Here is a 22,562-nt window from a genome sequence, read left to right on the forward strand (position 1 = left end):
GTAATTCCACTGGTGTTATGAGGCTGGACATTACTAATTATCCCTAATGATGCCTGCCATGCAACCGCAGATCTCGCATTCAGTCATCTTTACATGCCTGAAAGAGTAAAAACAAACCGATCTACCACATTAATATCCTTTACTTGCAAGTTCAGCTTAATGTAAAATATAATATTTAATGTCCAAAGTGCCGGCAGATTTTGTTTTAGAACAAGAAAATGGAACCATAGATCACCAAACTAAACCTTCCTGTGATGAAAGCAATAGGCTTGAACCAACATTTATTCAATGCGCTTCATTGATTTCACCAAAGCATTTGACATGGGATGTCACACTTAACTTTAGATCATTATGATGCGATTGCTTTTGCATGTAGTGGAGCTTCTTTAGAAATTGCACATCATTCAAGAGCCAAACTGCAAACAGTACTGTCGAATGCAATTTACACATCATTCAAAAGTCAAACTGCAAATGGTACTATCAAATAAACTGTAATAGGAAGAACTCTGCATGCAGGGTTTTTGTGGGGTGTTTGTGTGTGTGTCTCTCTCTCTCTCTCTCTCTCTCTCTGTCTCTCAGTAGTAGTCACATTCAATTGCTGGGTGTAATCGGGTAATATATTAGGATGATAAATACAATAAATGTGGTCGGCTTTGATATGTTTTGATTAAACTAGTGTCAAATTGGATTTTAAAGTGGGTTTGGTTTAAGACAGATTAATTACTTTCAGATACAATTATTTATGAGCCTTCACAGAAATTTTGCTTAAGGGTACAGGCATATTTTGTTATCTATTATATTTATGAATTGACTAGTCGTTACAGTATCGTGTAGAGGGAAACATCTGAGGATGAGTGGCTTGATCATATAGTGATACTAATAATTACATACTGTATAACCATTGTGTGTGTTGTCTAGATGTGTAATATACTGGTGTAGGGATTGATATTGTGGGAAGTAGATGTTTGCCTACAGTACTATAGGCTTGATTACTGAAGTGTAGGGAAATTGATTTACGTTTCCCACTGTAAATCCATTTTGAATCAGTTGCAGTTTAATCAACATGGTTGAGTGAGTTCAGTTCTTGGATATGCTTCAATGCACATATTTATAATCCTACTACGATTTTGACATTTTCCACAGATTTCTCTTTGTAGCTGTTGTGTCTTCATAATTAATGTTTTACATCTCATTTGTCTTAATTATCATATATTCTGGACATGTTGACATACCCAGCGGTTAACATTACAATTAAAATCAAATCCTATTGTACTTCCTTTCTTGAACACAGCCCAAAATATTTTAATTTTTAAAAAGTCCTTTTCTTCATGTCAGTTCATGTACAGTAAAACAATCATATATTCTTCCCAGCCAGTTAATCACAGATTTATTTTATTTTATTTTATTTATTTATTTATTTATTTATTTATTTATTTATTTTACCCAATGCATGTAAATATGAGGCCCCTTGAATAGCCAGCCACAACTGTTAAGCCCCTTTGGTGTCTGTGGGGACTGTTTTAATTAAGGCTGGACTCCACACTACAGTATATGTGAACAGATCTGCATAATGTATCTTAGTGTCCTTAACAGTGACTTACAGCTTCTCCAAGCAGGCCAGGGAGCAGTATCAGAAGCTGGTTATTATGCATAATAACATGAGTACGTTTTACCAGAACTTGGTGGAGTTTTACGTCATTGACTCAAAGAAGACGTCAGCTGAAGAGTTATTCACCGACATGAGCAACTTCAGATCTATGTTTATGGTAAGTCTGTGGTTTTGTTCTTCTTAATACAAATCATGTAACTCTGCTGCCTGCAACTCTTCCAGCGATTTACATTCAAAGCAAATTATTGCAGTAATTATCTCACAAATGTAGTAGTCTTCGAATTTGTAGTAGGACTTTAGTTTGTTCTGTTAACAAAAGCTGGTTTTGGTATGTCTATTTATAAGTGGCAGCAGTTGTGCAATGTCCAGTACACTGCAATACAACAGTTTCACAGTGTGTCCTTCTTGATCAAAATTGGTAGTGTCGTGTAAATTGCCATATAAGAGCTTGCCGCTCAGAAGGGATTTGAAGTATTGTTCTTTGTGATATCCAGACTCTCTTTAAGCTAATTAAAATATAGTTCTCACCCTTGCCTAGTTTTGACTTGGCTTTTTTTTAGCATGCTGGGAAGCCAGCCAGAGTATTTGCAACAACAACAAAAAAACACATTTATGGATGCACTAGCTTGTTCTCTGCTGAAGAGAGATGGACAGACCGCTTGTTTTATACTATAAATCGGATGTGGATTACTACACAAATGGTCTTGGCACACCTTAGATAAGTGGATTTTATAAAATGGCTTGGATAAATTAAGTGCTGTGATTGGCTTAACAAGATCACATGACCACGAGGTAAGAATCGTCTTACCGCACGATTGACATCATAGACCAACTTACTTACCTGATATATTAATATTACTACACCTTAATAGTAACAATTATCTAAACTGTGTTTCTGTAGGTAAAAATGTCATACACAACTGAAACAGCATTTAAATCACCCATCAATCTGTTTTTTCATCTCTGTCACTAACAATTACAGAAACAGTGGCAAATATACTGTGGTATTTAGTCAGAACAAAAAACTTTTGAGCAGTAACACTTTATTCAAAAGCCATCTTAGAAATCACAACTCAAGTCTCACTCAGCATGTAATATATATGCAGCAGCAGTATCTACTTATTAAACTAACTAGTGAGTATGCAATGTTTAAATTAGACACACCAGATACATCTCGCCACTACCCTCCGATTTCAGAAACATTTAAAACAAAATCTCTCCTGCTCTCTTCTGACACAACTGTTGGGCTTCTAAACAAGGTCGGGTTCAGCATAGAATTCTCGCCGCGGACAGGAAGGACTGCAGCACTGCGCAAACTGACATGGAAGTCATTTAGTCCACATATCATCTAATGCTGGTTTGCAATCTAGGGAAATTACGCTGTTTACCGGCCATCAATGTGAAAACAGCCTCTGAAATTATTGGTCAGCTTCTCTTGAACACCGCAAAACCTGAGTAGGATCATTTCCTGCACACACACACACACAAAAAAAAAAACATTCGGAAGCTCCTCCCTTGATGTCAAATGCCAGTGCAGTGTTTGGCAGTTCCGTGAATCCTCCCTCAGATGTGGGAAATCAGTCTGTTTCAATTCCCAAATGCCATTTTATCTAGAAAATTATACTATAAATGGGAATGTTCAATGTAATGTTTGTGGCAAATAAAAAAGTACAAAATATATGTTTTCAGGGACAATTTTTTTTCAGTGGAAGGATACATAATACATTTCAATTTTTTCCTTAAGAAAATCTAGTTTGTATAATTATTTTCACAAAAAAAAATGTAGCCATTTTATAAGCGTAATAACCGACTCCAGGTTGTGCGGTAAGAATTGTCTAACTGCACACCCTGTCGTGGGTTATTTCTTAATTGCCATATTAGCTTCTATGGAAGCACTTCTTAGGTAGCAATAATACCCTGATTAAAGGGCATTACTACCTGGTAAATGACTACATCGGGAAAGTTATCGAGCGTCTGCAATGTTATCGTGCGTCGAATGTTCTGTGTTCTGTTGTGTGGTTGTGCTTCCTGATTGGTGGATAAAAGTTCTGAGGTTTCAGAATTGTTTTGTTAACAATTAATAATAACAACCAAGCCTTTGACTTCCATTTCCTGCAAACAAATGGAAACCAAGTGAAATATGTTAAAACGCCGTTTTCAAATCAGGGTTACGTTTTGTTATAGTTGTTGGCCTATGACACCTTGTTTTCAAATAAACGGGCACAGTCAGGAGCAGCAGTCATTATAAATATGATCAGTATTCCATATCTAATCTGATTCAGAACACACTGGATGTGTGAAAAAAATACAAAATACGCAGATCAAAAAATATGAAAAATACATGATCTTATTACACCGATACTAGTATGACATTAGTAACACTGCTACCATTTTCTTTCTTTTTTTCTGAATCAGCCCCATAAATTATATATGTAGTATTCGTATGCCGTTGTACCCACTTTGTATCAGTTCACAGAAGAGTTCCCTAAAGAAAAGTGCATACATACATACATACATTACAAGTACATCATATACATTGTACATACACACACATATATACGTTTTAAAATCTGTCTTACGATTTGTTAAAATACAGTCATGTGACATAAGAACATAAGAAAGTTTACAAACGAGAGGAGGCCATTCAGCCCATCTTGCTCGTTTGGTTGTTAGTAGCTTATTGATCCCAGAATCTCATCAAGCAGCTTCTTGAAGGATCCCAGGGTGTCAGCTTCAACAACATTACTGGGGAGTTGGTTCCAGACCCTCACAATTCTCTGTGTAAAAAAGTGCCTCCTATTTTCTGTTCTGAATGCCCCTTTATCTAATCTCCATTTTTGACCCCTGGTCCTTGTTTCTTTTTTCAGGTCAAAAAAGTCCCCTGGGTCAACATTGTCTATACCTTTTAGGATTTTGAATGCTTGAATTGGATCACCGCGTAGTCTTCTTTGTTCAAGACTGAATAGATTCAGTTCTTTTAGCCTGTCTGCATACGACATGCCTTTTAAACCTGGGATAATTCTGGTTGCTCTTCTTTGCACTCTTTCTAGAGCAGCAATATCCTCATATTTTAGTTTGCACTATAACCTCAGAATATATCCTGATTTCACTCCCATATAATATACTTACACAGTGTATTCAGATGTGGTGTTCTGTACCTTAAATTGATCTCTTAAATGCTAGCTGTTTAGATTTTTTATATCTGTTTATCCAAACTGTAAATGATACCGATGTACAGTACAGTGGGTCCTAAATATTCAGATACTGGAATGTATAGCTTTCAATTTTATTACAGCTTCATAAAGTAAATTTGATGTATATTTTGACACTGACATCCCTGAAACATGCATTATAAATACATTGACAGATTATACTGTACTTGTTTAATGGCATCTAAACTGTCAATTATTTTCCACTATGCAGTATTGCACATTCAATACTGGTAAAGTCTAAACAACACAAAACAGTCATTTTTTTTTTTTTTTTTTTATAAATTTAGTTGTTGCCAATTAGTTTTTATTATTTTCTCCCCAATTTGAAATGCCCAATTATTTTATTATGCTCAAGCTCACTGCTACCACCCCTGCGCTGACTCGGGAGGGGCGAAGATGAACACACGCTGTCCTCCGAAGTGTGTGCCGTCAGCCGCCTGCTTCTTTACACACTGCGAACTCACTGTGCAGCCACCTGAGAGCTACAGCGTCGGAGGACAACGCAGCTCTGGGCAGCTTACAGGCAAGCCCATAGGCGCCCGGACAGACTACAGGGGTCGCTGGTGCGCGGTGAGCTGAGGATACCCTGGCCGACCTAACCGTCCCTCCCCCCGGGCGACGCTTGGCCAATTGAGCGCCGCCCCCTGGAAGCTCCCGACCACGGTCGACTGTGGAATAGTCTGGACTCGAACTCGCGACATCCAGGCTATGGAGCGCATCCTGCACTCTAGCGAGTGCTTTTACTGAATGCGCCACTCGGGAGCCCCCCAAAACAGTCATTTTGATTTGTTTTTAGATACAGCAATGATTGGTTATGGGACAACCAAAGCAGCACATGGTTAATTGCTACAGGATCAAGGAAGGTTTAGTTAAGTTCAATGTAATGATAATAAATAGGGTACAAATTAATTATAGCTGGAAGTCATTAAGTGATATTAAGTGGAGTGGCACTATTGCATATGCTTTTTGACATTATTGGGTTCATTCCTGTTGACTCCCATTATAATGTGATGTGGACACTTCAGTCTTGTGACAATAAACAGGTTCATATAAAACAAAATGCTATCCGGCACCTTCCACTGTATGTGTTTAGACTATGTATACAGTGTCTGTCTGTCTGTTATTTTAACCGCTCACAAAGTGAACACACAATTAAAAACACACAAACCTTTTGGAACAAAATATTTTTTACCTTTTAAAGTTTGTGTTGAGGCTCCATCTTTTACTTTTAACTAGCAATTTATTGTCTGAAGCATGGAGAACTATTGGATATGTTTTTCAGAAATACTTTGATCCACTGAGGTCAATGGTGCTCTCTGATTTCTAGTCAGGACATGTGGCATGGAATGTTACAGCTCTCAGACATGCTGCAGGTCTGGCACAGTGGAAAGGTCATGTGTCATGTGATTTGAATGAAATGAGCAAGGCTGTACAGAGCAGGTTCTTGGGATCTCAAGCCCGTTTCAAAGCAAGTGCCAAGCCAGGTAAAAGGAGATATAGAGAATCGTAATGATTCAATATTGGAGCAAACCAGAACCAGTCAGAATGATAGCAAACATTAGAACGGAAATGTAAAAAAATAAAATAAATGAATAAATATATACTAATCTATTAGTAACATTTGAACCTATGTTCTGTTTAAAAGTACACCATACAGGGGGGCTCGAGTGGCACATCCAGTAAAAGCATCCAGTTTAGAGTACAGAATGTGCCCTATAGTTTGGACTTCGCCAGTTCGAGTCTAGGCTATTCCTTTGCCAACCGAGGACAGGAGCTCCCAAGGGGCGGCATACAAGAAGGCCGAACGCCGCCCGGCGGGAGGGAAGGTTAGGTCAGCCAGGGTGTCCTCATCTCACCGCACAGCAGCGACCCCTGTGGTCTGGCCGGGCGCCTGCGGGTTTGCTTGTAAGCTGCCGAGGACTGCGTTGGCGTTGGCGTTGGCCTCAAGATTAGTGATCAGCAGATTGTAGACAGACACAATTGAGCTTCATGCTTTTACTAGGAACCACAAAAAAGTTACACCAAGCATTGGAAGAACATGTGATCATTTTTCATAATGTTATGTAATAGTTATTCTACTTAAATTCATTTTGTATTCTGATTTATATAAAATCCTTGCCCCCTATTTAATGTGTCAGCAAATCACTGAGCTGTATTGAAGAATATGAACATTTTATACCTTGCACAGATGGCAGATTGGATATTAAAAAAGATAATTCAGGTTCTTATCTAATAATAGTGTCACTGAGTAAGGGTCGGTGCCACTGTTGGCACAGGGGGCCTCGACCTCAAAGAGATTTCAACACTTTTGCAAGACACCAGCTGGTAAGAGTGAAACAAGACTTTACTTATATGTAATTCATTTAAAAGTTGTACATGTTCCAACATTTGTATGCAATCGCAATGACAAGAGCATGCAGTACCTCAGCCGAGTACTCTGTGTCACCAAATAGGTGTCAAAGGCTGCTAATAGAGTGCCAAAGCCATCTCCCTGATCTTTGTTCCAGTATCCCTCTCCTCCATTTAATCTGGCCCACTTCTCTTTTTTATCTTTTGATTCTGTAGCAAGCAGTGAAGGAGAACGTGAAAAGGAGAGAAGCAGAGGAGAAGCAGAGACGTGTCAAAATCGCAAAAGAGAAGGCAGAAAGGGAGAAGCTGGAAAGGCAGCAGAAGAAGAAGCAGCGTTTGCTGGAAATGAACACTGGTGAGAAGTTAATTGTTTCAAAGCGAGTTCCTTTCATTTGTTTCAGCCTATTGAGGGCCATTAGACCTTGGCTTGGGACGAAATAAGAAACCAAGACTTACAGGAAGTTAGTTTCCCAGAATTCAGGTATATTAAATATTTTGACAGAAATCCCTTTTGGATTATGTTAATTAACATAATCCTATCTATTATTATTATTATTATTATTATTATTATTATTATTATTATTATTATTATTATTTATTTCTTAGCAGACGCCCTTACCCAGGGCGACTTACAATTGTTACAAGATATCACATTATTTTTACATGTAATTACCCATTTATACAGTTGGGTTTTTACTGGAGCAATCTAGGTAAAGTACCTTGCTCAAGGGTACAGCAGCAATGTCTCCCACCTGGGACTGAACCCACGACCCTCCGGTCAAGCGTCCAGAGCCCTAACCACTACTCCACACTGATACAAGATTTTAAGGATGGACTCCAATTGCATAGCAGTTTCACCCATTCCAGGGTTTAGTACATACTTGATTAGCCACAGTAACGGTAACAAATTCTGGTGCGTCTTAATGCACTCGTAGTAAACCCAAGAAAGGATCAAACTACTATACAATTAAAGCTTATTTCCATCCCTAGATTTGTACAGATTAAAAAAAAAAAAAAATGCTGTTTTTTTACTTCCAAAACTGCACATACAAGATCAACATGCAGTACCTAATGGAAGTGCTTCAAGATATATGGTGTAATTTCATTAACTATAACCATTTTAAGGAAGCCAAAGGCTGTTCAAAAGTGCCATCAGCTAATAGTTTACTGTGCACATGCTTGATGTATTTACTAGATGTTCTTTATACTTCTGTGTATGGTTACAAAATCCTTTTAGCATTGGATTTAGCAGAAAAGCCAGGCCACTAGTTTACATTCTGCGTACTTCCCTTTTCACCTGGAGACACCTTCTCATTGGTCTGTAATCCTTAATGACCTGCATAAAACCTGGCTGAGTACTGATTGCAGTCCTACCCTGGTACAAACCATGATTTTACTGATCATTTGTTTAGCCTTATTTAAGGATAGCACTGAAACAATATTATCGGTAATCATTATCTGTAATAACCGTGTTTCTGAGTTATCTAAAGCTAAAAAGAATCCGCACCACTGCTACGGAGATGTGTGGTTCCTCTCTCTTTCTCTAACAACCTGGTTGTCTATAAAGAAATGCAGGGGTTAGGGGGGGGGGGGGGTGAAAGTGCCATGTCATAAAAGTAGCCATCAAAAATGATTTTATTTCAGTCCTCCCTCTATTGTGGAAGGTAACAGTGGTATGGCTTTATTTTAAATATCCAACAAGCGCGAGAACACAAAAGACACCTACAGGATTCTTGTCAAAAAACGAAATTCAAATTATTTTAGTTCTATTTTATATCTTAATGTTTGAGTGTTTATAGTTTACTTTACTACAGAAGAACTACCTCAGGCATCATAATATGCACTTGAGTATAACCTCTATGTAACCTTTATGGAGTACATCAGGCAGTATACGGTAACACATATGAGCATGTTCTGTTTAAGATCCATTTTCTATTTGTATATCGTGTGTATGCTTGAGTCAGTTTTTTCTTTTTTTCATTTGAAAAGCAAAATGTTCAGTACACATCTCTTTAGTGAAACCCACACACTCAAAGGTGCTTCAGAAATTAGGAAAGACAGAAATCGAACGAGCAAAGCTGTGAGCATCAAAGCATCGTTCCCTGGTGTTATCTTCAAAGGAAGATTATACCCTGTGCTTCCACCTTGTCACTTCATAGAAGTCCTGGTTCTATACCATTTCAAATCTATTTCACAGCAATTAGTTCTAATCATATTCCTCATTCTCAGCAATCTTCATTACTACCTAGGTAGTCTGTCACATTCATGTATGTTTTTAGTTTTCCTTTTTCTTTTTTTTTTCTCTTTTAAATGTATCTTTTGAAAACCCCATCCTTTTTCTCTTTCTTTCTCTCTCACACGCACGCCCACACTGGTTCATGCTGTACAATATATGACAGTCTGCTTTCTTCACAAGTAGTTTTCAGCATGGTATAACCTTTTTATGGCTGCCCTGGATTTAATGAAGTCGTGCCTCTCTGTGGTGATCGTTCTGTAAAGCTGAATTCAGAACACTCTGCTAATTGCTTTAGCAGCCTTGCTTCTGTCACGTTAAAGGCAGAGGAGGGCCAGCAGCCACAAGCTCTCCCAGAATCACAGCCGTTGGGAATTGGCACCAACATGTGATGCACTGTTTTGCTCACTTGTTAGTCTTTTGGGTCGTGCTATGGACTTCCCATGGGCACAGATTGCTGTTTTCCATCAAAAAACATACCTAAAGTAAATGGTGTCTGTAATTCTTAAAGAAATAGTTTGTTGTTGTTTTTATTCCTGTATAAATTACTGCATTTGTATCATTACTTTTTATCTGCGCTTACACTTTAAAAAGGCTGGTTAGCAACGTTTATTCTGGTTCTGCCTTTCGATATTGTACCCATTCAAATGTAGAACACGTTTATTTATTTATTTTATCAGATTGTAATATTCAATATTTAAAAGCTGGTGTCTAACATTCCTTATGGATTGATTGCAGACATTTGGTCAGTTATTTAAAATTATTTTTTTTGTGTCTGCTGAAAAGTCATGACACTAAAAAGATAAAGTAAAGTGAAAGGTTACATATCCAGGGATTATAGTGACAGTGGCAGTTTATTTACTTTACTGATAATTTTACGATTCCTGGAAGAAGCCTCACCTGTACAAAAACGTGTTTACAGTGTAGCCTATATAGTAATGGCCGACGGTTCTAAACATACCATTAGTTGCATGTGACTCATTTGATCATGCTACTCATGTACTTGATGGAAAGCACACCAATCAATTATTTTTCTTCAATTATCTTATCACTTTAAAGAACTCTGCAACACCGATATCATCAACCAAATTTATTGTAATATAATTGAGAACTCAATCATTTTGGCATGTTCTGTGCGCATCACTCTGAATGCTATTTACGAAACAAGCTGTTCTAATCAGGGCATTATTTACAGAGCCTGGTTTTCAGAATGAGGTAGAGTAAAGTTTGTGCTTCTCCTTCTCTTTTTCTCACAAATATATCAAGTGTGCAATAGTTCTGACCTCACTTAAAGGTAATATTTTAGGAAGCGTTTCCTTTTCGTTTTCTAATTTGTCTTTAAAAATCAATAAATAAAATAAATAAAATTCCTTTCATTGCATGTCAGACTCCAGTGTATAAAGCCCCTGTACTGTACCAATCCTAATACTAGAGGAATTGATACTGTTTGCTCGGCAGTCAGGATTCAGGCACTTTAGATAAACAGGATTGCTTTGTACAGTTACCTGGAATTGGTTCCATTTATTTTCTAAGTGTTTTTAAAACCCTTACAAAAGCCTGATTTCTTAAAATAATGTACACTACACTATAAACCTGGTCATTCACCTATTTAAAATACCATGGCAGTAGCAATTGGAGTAGCAGCATCCAGCTACCTTGATTCCACACCAGTCGTACCCTCTGCACCGAATGGTGTCTCACATTGAACACAGAGTAAAGCAGCCTGTCAGCAGTTGTTTCATGGCACTTATTTCAAAGGTACAGCAAAAGCAATCTGTGTCAAGCTATACTAAAACAGCTCTGCAGCTCAGTAATAATATCACACTGTCTTAGACATTCAAACCATATCGAATACTGCAAGGACATCTTTTAATGGAGGTTGGTAAATAAAATAATTATCACTAAAGTGCAATTTTTTTATTTTTTTAATCCATTCACATTTGTCAGAAAGGCTGGTGGATTACAAAGCGGCTTTATTGAAAAGGGTCAAACTTAAATCCATGAAGAGTGGGGGGAAAAGGCCATGTGTAATGTCAAGGATGTGTGCTGTATGTGTTTTCTAAAAGGTGGTTAATTTTAATCTCCCGATCTTCACAAGTAAATTAAAATGTACAGCTTGAGCAGTATAGTAAATAAATAAATAAATAAATAAAAATGGATGGATAGATAGATGGATGGATGCACAAAAGAAATGCAACACTCAGGTCTAATGGATTTAATCAAATATTTTAAACATAGATATCAAACCATTCTGCTGATGCGTGGTTTATTTCTTCCTGGAATTTCTTGTGCTGTAACCACTGCAGTCTGAAAGAGATTACGCAGATGGATCAGTCGGATGTGACTGTCCTGGGCCGGTGTGGTGACCCTCTGCTTTCCAGGACGTGGCCTGTCTCTCACAGAGCCGGTTTCCTGGTTTCTTTGGACTAGTCAGCTGATTGTTGAAGCAGAACATCTCATTCTCTGGGCAACTTCTCTCACAGACAGGCTGTCTTCAATCATGTCGAGAGCAACCAGACGATCTTCATTACTCAAGCGGGGCATGGTCGTATCTTTCGCTATTCTTGCGTTAATTAAAATCATGTCTTTTCGAATGGCTATTTATACAGATTCTTAATCAACTCATTTTGGCAATTTTAACTCAAATACCAAACACTGAGCACCTGGTGTTTTTATGAAATCACATGACTTGAGCTCAGTATATTGTTATCCCAAGGAATGATGTAAAACTTAAGACTGTTGTGTTTTCATTGTGCATCAGTGTATGTGTGTGTGTGTGTGTTTATATATATATATATATATATATATATATATATATATATATATATATATATATATATATATATATATATATAATGCATCAGTTAGGGTTGATATTAAAATGACAAAAGTAGCGAAATGTGATGTTAGTGTTTTTAAACCTAATTCTGCATTCCCTCCCACCCCCTTACAAGCAGTGGAAGGGGAAAGGCAACACAAGCAACCACAGACAGCCATCATCAGTTGAGGTGAACAACATACAGCTCTCTCCAGATAACACAAGATACATCAATCATCATGGTCCACTAGGTGTATTACCTCTAAGTGCTCCCTAGAGATCTACTGGGAGGTTGTTGAGGAAGGCGCACTGCATAAGGATGGCTATTTACAGAACGCATGGGTGTGCTATCTATCAACATAGTCCTAAAGCATTGGAGAATACAGAATATACTGGTATTACAGCACAACATATACATCGCAACTGTGATGGTGATTTTTAAAATGTTTTCACTATCTGGATCTCGTAATTTGCATATCCGAGCAGAATGAAATGGCCCACAGAGATCCAAATTTTCATGCAAATACATTGAATGGGGTCAAAGTTATTAAAGTACAGAAATTGGGGTTTAACATTAAACTGCCTACTCAACCCTACCTATAGTGGCGCTATATATATATATATATATATATATATATATATATATATATATATATATATATATATATATATATATATTGGGGCAGCAGTGTGGAGTAGTAGTTAGGGCTCTGGACTCTTGACTGGAGGGTTGTGGGTTCAATCCCCAGTGGGGGACACTGCTGTTGTACCCTTGAGCAAGGTACTTTACCTAGATTGCTCCAGTAAAAACCCAACTGTATAAATGGGTAATTGTATGTAAAAATAATGTGATATCTGTATAATGTGAAATAATGTATAATGTGATATCTTGTAACAATTGTAAGTCGCCCTGGATAAGAGCGTCTGCTAAGAAATAAATAATATATATATATGCTGTATTTAGATAATTTGATTCCTGAAGATTGCATTGGGTCTCTTGGGGAGGTGTATCCTATTTAACATGAAGAGCAGCTAATAAATGTCAATGGTGTTTTTTTGCTATTCACAGGTGATTCCTTTTAGATAAAACCTTTTTTCTGTGATTTGGTATTTTTGTCTACAAAATGCCAGTTGTGTAAATACTAGCCTCTGAGAGCCCTGAAACAATGATTGATTGCATTCACAGTGGCCTCGTCATCTGTGTAAGTACAATGATGTGAAAGGGAGAACCGTGTTGAAAAATGCCACAAATACTAGAATATATTAACCTTTTTTTCTGGGATCCTGAGACCTGACTACTGTTCATTTTTTCTGACAATTGCTCAATCAACACTGCAGTCCATTAGTACTGGAGCTCATTATCGTACATGTACTAACATTCTCCCGGGTTATTAATGTGTCTTTAATGTGTGGCATGCTCTGCTCAGCAAAGCTGTTGAAATGGCCCTGGTTGAATTAGTTGAGCTTTCGGTCTTGTTTTTAGTTTGATGGGACCAAAAAACATTTCTGCAGATCAGCTTCATAAAAAATACATTACGTGCCGTGTAATAAAACAATACATTTTTTGGTTTAGATGTATTCGGTAAAGGCTCTAGCAGCTTGTTTCTCTGAAAGGGGAACTATTTATATTTATATTTTTCCTGGGGATATTGTTCCGTACTTCAAACAATATTTTCAAGGCAATTTTAGCAATGATGCAGAAGTTATCAATCGCTAATGCTTGTGTTACTCCAGTGACCATCTGGTGGGATCCTGGAATACAGGAAACCCAGTAAAAACCCTTTCTGCTACAAAGGAGTTTATAAGAAACCAATGCAATTTTATCAAATGGCCTAGGCAATCAGTGGCCTATGAAAAATGAAACTTACATAAACATGTTCACATTTTACCTTGTGGGTCAGGCATGAATTATGTTATTGATACCATCAAGGTATAGAAACATACAAACTATCACATACTGTCACCTACATTAGCACTAACTGATCTCAAGCTATGGCCTATCACAGTTGCTATTTTTTACTATCCATCCAGTTGATCTTCGAATCAAAAGTGTTGCAGAATGAGGTGACTTTACTCTTGATAGAGCTAGGGACTAATATATGTTAAAGATGCTCTTCCCACCTGTCTTTACATATGCATTATTGTGTGCATATGTCACACTTATATTTTTACTTACAGTATGTTATGCTGAATACCCAATTGTGATATTGCTTTACAGAATTGTTAACTGCAAGTTATTGAGAGTATCAGAACCTGAAACTGTTTTATATTCTATATTGAAACAACAAGTTAATGTTTTTCACTTTAATGATGTATCACATGCATGCTTTAAGTGGTAGTTTATGTAACTAAAGTCACTTCTAATAACATAAGTTTTGTGCAGGAATAGAAATGCCAAGAATGACCAATCCTCAAATAAGGGAAAGGTGATTTATGAGTAGCGTAATGGTCCTGTTATCGGTTCCAATATGAGAATGGTGTTGTGATTGGAAGCATATTCGGCAGAGAGTTATTGTTCATTTTCACTATAAAAAGCAATGGCCTGAGGTGAATCAATTGAACTTTGATCCGTTTTATTGGACGGCAACGAAACCACAAAACGAGACTGATTAGAGAGTAAAAGTAAAGCTGATTTATGAGCAAGTTAAAGGCTTGTCTGGTTTTAAAATTGCTGTTTTTAGTCATGACATAGTGGCCTTTTTATGCCTGTATTCTTTGACATTGCTATGGCAACCCTCAGGGCTGATGGAATTCCCCCAATCCTGTTTTTAATTTTTTTTTGTTTGCCCCCCCCCCCCCCCCCCCCCCCACAGAGAGTGATGAGACAGGAGTGATGGATAGTCTGCTGGAGGCCCTGCAGTCAGGTGCTGCATTCAGAGACCGGAGGAAGCGCGCACCCAGGCCTAAAGGTGAATACTGTCCCTGTTTTATGTTACCTTGCTTGGGAGCAGGGGAATGCAATTCTTAACTTTTTGACCAACAAAAAGTTAAGCTACGTAATGAATGATGTGCTGTAGGGGAGGAAGGATGGCAGTGCCAGGGGGCATTCTTAATCTTTTCTTCATGATGACAAATGTCAGAAAGACGCTCATTCCTGTTGGCTGATGTCAGTACCAGTTTGTGAAGCGATGTACTGAAGTCTGTGTTGCTTTATTATAATGACAAGACTGCTCCATAGAAGTATATGCAGCTTATCTCTGTGAGCTGTATATTAATGTAATTATATGGGAAGTTGAAACTCCCCAAAGAAGTAAATGTTTTATTCCTTCTGTCACTGCATTCAGCTGCCACAAAACATATCTATCTGAAAGGACAGTGCACTCCTTGTAAAAGAAATATAAATAAATAAATAGCACTTCCTCAGCTTTCACACTGTTCACATTGAGTGTTTTGTTTCATGACTTTTACAGATGCCCGTCATAGTCTCAGTCCAATTTCTCAGAGGCCTGTTATGAAGTCTTGTAACCATGGTAAATATATATATATATATATATATATATATATATATATATATATATATATATATATATATATATATATATATATATATAATTTATTTATTTAAATATGCATGCTTTCTATATATACCTCTATCATACCTGAGCTGCTTATTGTTTTTTAGTTTTTCAGCATCTTTTCCATTTTCATATATGCATTGAGTGAGTGTACTTTGCCCTTCGGAAATTATTGTTACCTCCCAAATGGTGGTCTCAATTTGCACACCCTGTGAGACGAAAGATGATTTTTTTTTGGTTCCTGTTTGTTGAATGTGGTGCATAAATTCCTCAAAGCTGACTGCAATTGCCTGCCCATATTATCATCAGCCAGGGAATAATTTACTTTTCAAGTAGCGTGCATCAACATGTACTGCAGAATGGGAATTTCATACAGGAGGTGATTCACATCAGTGTAACAAGTGCATTGACTGCTCTTCTTTTTTAATTGAATGATTTAGCAGGTTAGGTACATCCAGAGTTACAGAACTATAATTGCAGTTAAAAAAGAAACTGTAGCAACTTGCTACATAACAATAGATATATTATCCCCAGTTTGCCGGGTGACAGAGTGTCAGGAACTGATGATATTGAACTGGACTTTCTGCTGCTGTTCAGCATTGAGCTGTTTCAAATTAAATATGAATGCAGGTTTTAAAGTCCTTTTCATGGTAAGTTTGTTCATCCAGACAAAAAAAAGCTGTTGCCTTTATAATTTGAAATATCTTCAATCCCTCAAATAATTTAAATCTTAAAGCATTAATAAAAAAAGATAAAAAATAATAAAAATAAAAATGTATGTAATTCTTCTATATTCTTCAATGGAAAGATTCCATGCATTCTAAATACGGTTGAGCTAGAGGGATATAATCCCTGATATATGCCCTTAGAATCTTTGTAACCGCATCACAAAAACAAATCAAACAAGATCACTCCATCAGCTATTAACAAAATGAAGTAAATTTCAACCTTTATAATAAGATGTCAATTGAGGAATGGTTAAATCAAAACATCCTGGAAAATACGAGCACCTCTGAGATGTCTACAGTAGCTGTAAGTAGTACAGAGGGAAGTACTGTCGGACAAACTGAACCGGTTTCTTCATCAGGCTCTTCCGAAGAGCACACTGCTTCTGCTGTCCAAGTACTAGGCAACTTTCCCAGAAGCATTTTTAATAACTGCTTGGAAATATTCAAATCAATTACCAAGGTATTATTATTATTATTATTATTATTATTATTATTATTATTATTACAATTGCACAATTTTTTTTTCCCGATCTTTCTTTCTTTGTCCTCAGTTTATTTTCACGGAAGCATTTTTAATAACCGCACTAATAATAATAAAAATAATAATAATAATAATAAATCTTTTTTTCAAAATCTTTGGTTCTCTGTTTTGAAATAAGTGTGTGGTTTTAAAAACGCTGTTTTGTACACATTTTATAGGGAATATTGTTGTTATGGAGGACTATTTATAGAAAGTTCATTTTAGAGTGCTTAGGTGGCAGGATGCGTGGAAAAAAAAGGAAAACCTAAAGATTTAAATCAATAAAAATGATAGTTAATTGTGCTGTAACATTGAAGTATATAAGCAATAAGACCCGCCACATCGGGCATTACCAGGCATTATACGACAAAGGGTGGTGTAATGCCCTCTGTGCCGGATCTTATTGCTTACATATACCGTAAAACTTCAATTAAACGGCGTTTAATTACAATATTTGCCAGCAGACCTGGCGCGTATTGGAGATCTCCGATTATTTGAGCGGTGTTTATATTAGATCACTAGCTTCACATGCTTCATGCGGTCATTGAGAAGACTCTAACACACAACCTTGTAGCAACATCGTAACACAATTTAAACATTCCAGCAAGTTTGTTAAAAGGGTGTGTGTCAGTGGGAACTAAAGTAACAGTTTTGTTTTATAACAAAATTACATTGTACTGTACACCCTCAAGTATAAAGCGAAAGTATTATTGTCTTTTTATATGCACTGGTTAACAAGGATACGATGTGCAAAACTTTGGAAAATGAACAAGCAGAGGTATGAATTTGTATTTAAAAATGGAATTAGATCAACCATTGTTAATAATAATAATAATAATAATAATAATAATAATAATAATAATAATAATAATAATAATAATAACTTTTAAATCCACTTAGATAGCTCTGTAGATATCAGAACACAGGTGTGTAGGCTACACTTACAGAAGCATAATAATAATAATAATAATACAAACTTCTAAAAAAATTTTTTTAAAATGAACAATAAAATCAATGTGTCATTCTCAAAAATAATTTATTGTTTAATCTCAAACTCGTACATTGTTAATACAACAAAACATGTTAAAATACACCAAGAGGTTTGTATCTGGCCTACTTTCAGCACGTTTAAAATTATCAAAACTTTTAATAACATAATAACTGTATTAAATAAATATGCATTACATGTAGGCCTACCTTAAATTAAGTTTTCTATTCTTATTTATTAATCCTGAGAGTCACTTTCATCACTGTCACTTATTAGCAGTTCATTAGGCTCAAGCTCCTCCTCATCTTCCTCAGCTTCAATAGCAATGACAGAGACCTAGCGTTTAATAGAGACCCGGCATTTATTTACAATATTTGCCAGCAGAACCGGCACGTATTGGAGACAGGCGATTATTTGAGACCCGCCAATTATTTGAAGTTTTACAGTGTATGTGTGTGTTTGTTTGTGTGTGTATGTGTGTGTGTGTGTGTGTGTGTGTATATATATATATATATATATATATATATATATATAATATATAGTAGCGATCTTGATTAACGCAGGCAGGCGCATCACACAGGGCGAGGCAATCCAAACACAGGCGGAGGGCGGGCGCGAACCCGGGACCTGTCACACAAAAGCATAGCGCCGATACCGCTGTACAAAAGAGACGGCTCCCTTGCAAGGAGCGTATATCGGGCTTATGTCTTTGTGTGTGATTACGTCACCTACCAGCCCTACTACTGCCTTCCCCCGTGCACGCTACTATATATATATGAATCACAGTTCACTGACAAAGTAAATCAACTATATTTTAGTATTTTGTACTAAATATAATGAAAACAAAATATATAGATATATACAATTTTACGTTTGTTTTATTCCTCATTGGCAAAGCAACAGCAAAACAATCACATAGCTAACTGTACACAGATATCCAGCAGCAAAAATAAATGAAGGGCACAGTGCATTAAGGGATTTCCAGGGAAGTCTCACAGGGCACAGCACACTGCTGCGAGGGGCTGCTCTCAGCCTGGCTCTTGCTTCTGCCTTCTTTTGGCTGCAGTTTACTGAGTAATCAGTCTGCAGGCTTTCTGCATTGCTCCAGGTCAGCTTCCTTTCCACTTTCCAGCCACTGGCCTACAGCTGAATGCAGCCAATTATTTCTCAGTGCAGTCCAGAGCTTTTGTTTATCCTCGCTTCCATTTGCACCAACTGCACATTTGTTATGGCCAGAAAACCCTATTTCCTTAGCTTTTTTTGCCTGGAAACTTTTGTTAATGAACATGAACAAAACAAGTTCAGCAACCTTTTTGTTTCAACATTTTTTTTTTTTTGTTCACTGAATATCAATTGTATGTTTTATTGCTGTAGATAAGATCTAATGTTGTTCTGTTCTACAAGCACTGTGCAGACTGCGACAGAGAGTAATGAAAGCAGCATGTGTTTAGAAAGTCTCGCTAGCTCACAGGTATGCCAACCATGGCAGTAATGGAGGCCAATTACACACGTGCAACATGATCCTGGGTTCGACTTCCAGGCATCTTTCCAGTATGGCTGTTTTGAATACGTCTCCTACACTAGTCTCTTTCCAGTATGGCTGTTTTGAATACGTCTCCTATGCTTGTCTCAAGTGTGAGGACAGGGTGGATGATTTGGCAAGGCATGGCAGTATATGTTGATGTTTAGTTGTTTAGTCTGCTAAGTACACAAAACATGCTGTGTGTGATAGTTTTGAGGCTGTTCGTTACCCTGCTCAAACAATAACCTCTCATGACGCTGCAGGAAAGAATGATGTGGTAAAGACCTTCATTGCAGCATGTCTGACACTGACACCGCCAAGCCTTTCCATTGTCCATGCTACAGGGTTCCTAAACTATGACTTTTATGAGCTCAAAATTACCCCCCAAAAAGATCACTTGGGCATTACATTTTAATGACATATTACACCTGCACAGAAATGCTGCAGAACCCAAATGGAATCACAGCTTTCTGTTACGCATGGCTGAAGTGTTTCTCACCCAGCGACCTAACACCTGCATTGCCCTACTACAGTTTTATACCAATTCAGAATATGTTGCTACTTCTTTTTTTTTCTATACACTTACAACCTTCACAAGAATGATTATTCTGGTAAGAAAACATCTAGATTGACAGTTAAATGAATTCAGAACATATGTCAAATAACTACCTATGAACATTATGTGTGCATGTCAGGGGTCACAGTTTTCCATTTTATTCTGTAACCCTTTCACTTTTTAGTTCACAAAATCCTTGATTCATTAAGTTTTGTAAGCATTCCTATACTGGCTGTTTACATGCACATGTATATGTATTTTGCTTGTCAAGAAAGCCCACTGAGAAGATGTATTTACAGAGTCATGGTGTATTCATTTGATGTACATATTGGTTTAGAGTGCAAATATTGTTTTTGAATGGTAATACTGTATTTGGATGGCCTGTAACCCTGTTTTGTTTATGTATTTAAGAACAAAACAAAAGAAAGCCAGCAGGCTGCTGTTTTATATTATGTTATTCATGATATACATTTTGACAGAATATATACTATGAGATACAACTCCTATATTGCAGGGATGCTCTATTTGGCAGAATTCTGTCTGCTTTTATGCATTGTTTTACAAAACTATCGGCATATCATTTTTGTATTATAATTTGAGAATCGATGGTTTACAATTTTATACAAAACCCCATCATAGGAATCCTAAAATAACCACACCTACCAGGACAGAGGACAACAGCAGCGTCATACACAACTGCTGCCTGTCAGTATGGGCCACCGCTTCAGTATTGTACAGAAATCAAATTCATTCTCTATTGCGGTCTCTAGAGGGAAGCAGCTGCCCACTTCATTACTGCGTCACCACTGAGCCATGTCTTCAAGACCAGGACACTCATCATCAGCTGGGCCCCCTTGCTGGCACTCAAACTGGTAGTGCAGAGACGGCTAACAAACTAGAACAGAGCACTTAACTGTACTGAACCACACTGGCTTCTGTTCGCATGAATTGCTGTCAGTGTGCCTACGTCCCACAACGGTGAGGCCACAACCTTGTGGTGAATTGAGGTTTCCAAGCACAACATGTTATATTGAGGATTAAGCTTTCTGCTCAGGCATCTTTTGGTGGACCCAGCAAACAGAATTTTCAAATTTTTTTTTTTCTTTCTGTAAAAAAAGGCCTTGAAAAATGGTTTATTTAAAAGAGGATGTCATAATACGCCCAGCAGTCAGTTAAGCTTTTAAGAAAATTCCTTTTCATGCTCAAATGTATCTGCTCAAAGTCGATAAAGATAGCACTTTGTTCCCAAAAAAATATTTATTTTAAGTTCAATAACTTTGAAATTATTGTCGGGGGAGTGGTAATTGGAAGTTGATGCTGCAGTATTACAGAGTGTAAAGTGAATATAAATGGTTTGATTCTTATAATGGTTTCTTGTAGTGCAAGGGTCTCTTGGGTGTGATACACAGACATTTTAACCCTGAATGGGCAGGCACTCCCTAACCACTTAACCAACTAGGTAGATCATCTGTTTTTATCAACACATGTGGCATTTTTTAAGAACTGTGTGTCTGAATATTGTAATATTCATAAAGGCTTGATTTATCAGTATCTCTTAGTGAGGTGTTAGACTATCTCAGAAATACAAGGTACCGGCATGCTGTGTACACACAGCATATCCTCCGCTATTATAATTAATTGCTTATGAAAAAAAGTGTAGGAATGTTTTGAAAGATTGTGAGGATAGTAACATTTCTATTCATGTACTTGCTGCTCATTGTAATGTAACATGGGGAGAAGGGTGTCTGAATGTTATACATTCCTTCACCTGTTGATGCAGAACAGCAGCTGTATCTGTGTTAAATTATATATACAAATAGAAAAGGGAGCAGGAACAAAGGTAACCTCTTAATTAAGCAGGATGACGAGAACTATATTATTACCGCTTCACCCTAAACACAAGCTGTGCTGCTGAATGTCAGGTAACTGTGGTTAATGAACAATATTATTATTATTATTATTATTATTATTATTATTATTATTATTATTATTATTATTATTATTATTATTATTATTTATTTCTTAGTAGACGCCTTTATCTAGGGCGACTTAAAATTGTTACAAGATATCACATAATTTTTACATACAATTACTTTATTATACTGTTCAACCTCTTACAGTAGATTATGAAAGCAATAACACCCTGGCTATACGATGATGCCTGTACTTGACTTGAATTTCAGGACAGCAAAATAAATGTAAAACACGTAGGACTATTACGTTTAGACGTACAGTCACCTGCGGGACGGGCATCTACATCCCATAATAGTACTATGCTCGGCTGACTAAAACTGCAAATTGATTGGTAAGATACGAGGTACGTTGTTACAGTATGTACATTGCAGAAGTAGCGTTCGCTGGTTCCCAGCGTCTCTGATCTTTAGTACTAGCACTGTACCGGTGCCAGCACACACCACTACAGGAAGCGTCAGCTTTCATCATACAAGATGTTGTTAAAATGTATTTATGAAACCAAATGCGTTGGAAGCACTTGTCCGTCCACATTTTATGA

The 22,562-nt window shown here is 37.1% G+C and overlaps 1 protein-coding gene across 3 annotated transcripts in view; it reads left to right on the top strand.

The window, feature by feature from the left end:
* LOC117405378 (protein diaphanous homolog 3-like) overlaps positions 1–22,562 on the top strand; it is a 300,571-nt gene that overhangs the window by 229,525 nt on the left and 48,484 nt on the right. For 2 of the 3 annotated variants that reach the window (XM_059030274.1, XM_059030275.1), the window contains 4 exons: positions 1,601–1,766; positions 7,387–7,525; positions 15,035–15,130; positions 15,632–15,691. In XM_059030274.1, the coding sequence (XP_058886257.1) occupies positions 1,601–1,766; positions 7,387–7,525; positions 15,035–15,130; positions 15,632–15,691 (461 nt within the window). The remainder of the gene's footprint in view (positions 1–1,600; positions 1,767–7,386; positions 7,526–15,034; positions 15,131–15,631; positions 15,692–22,562) is intronic. The other variant, XM_059030276.1, reaches the window with a different exon arrangement.

The sequence above is a fragment of the Acipenser ruthenus genome, chromosome 9 (genome assembly GCF_902713425.1).
Source record: "Acipenser ruthenus chromosome 9, fAciRut3.2 maternal haplotype, whole genome shotgun sequence".
Taxonomy (NCBI): domain Eukaryota; kingdom Metazoa; phylum Chordata; class Actinopteri; order Acipenseriformes; family Acipenseridae; genus Acipenser; species Acipenser ruthenus.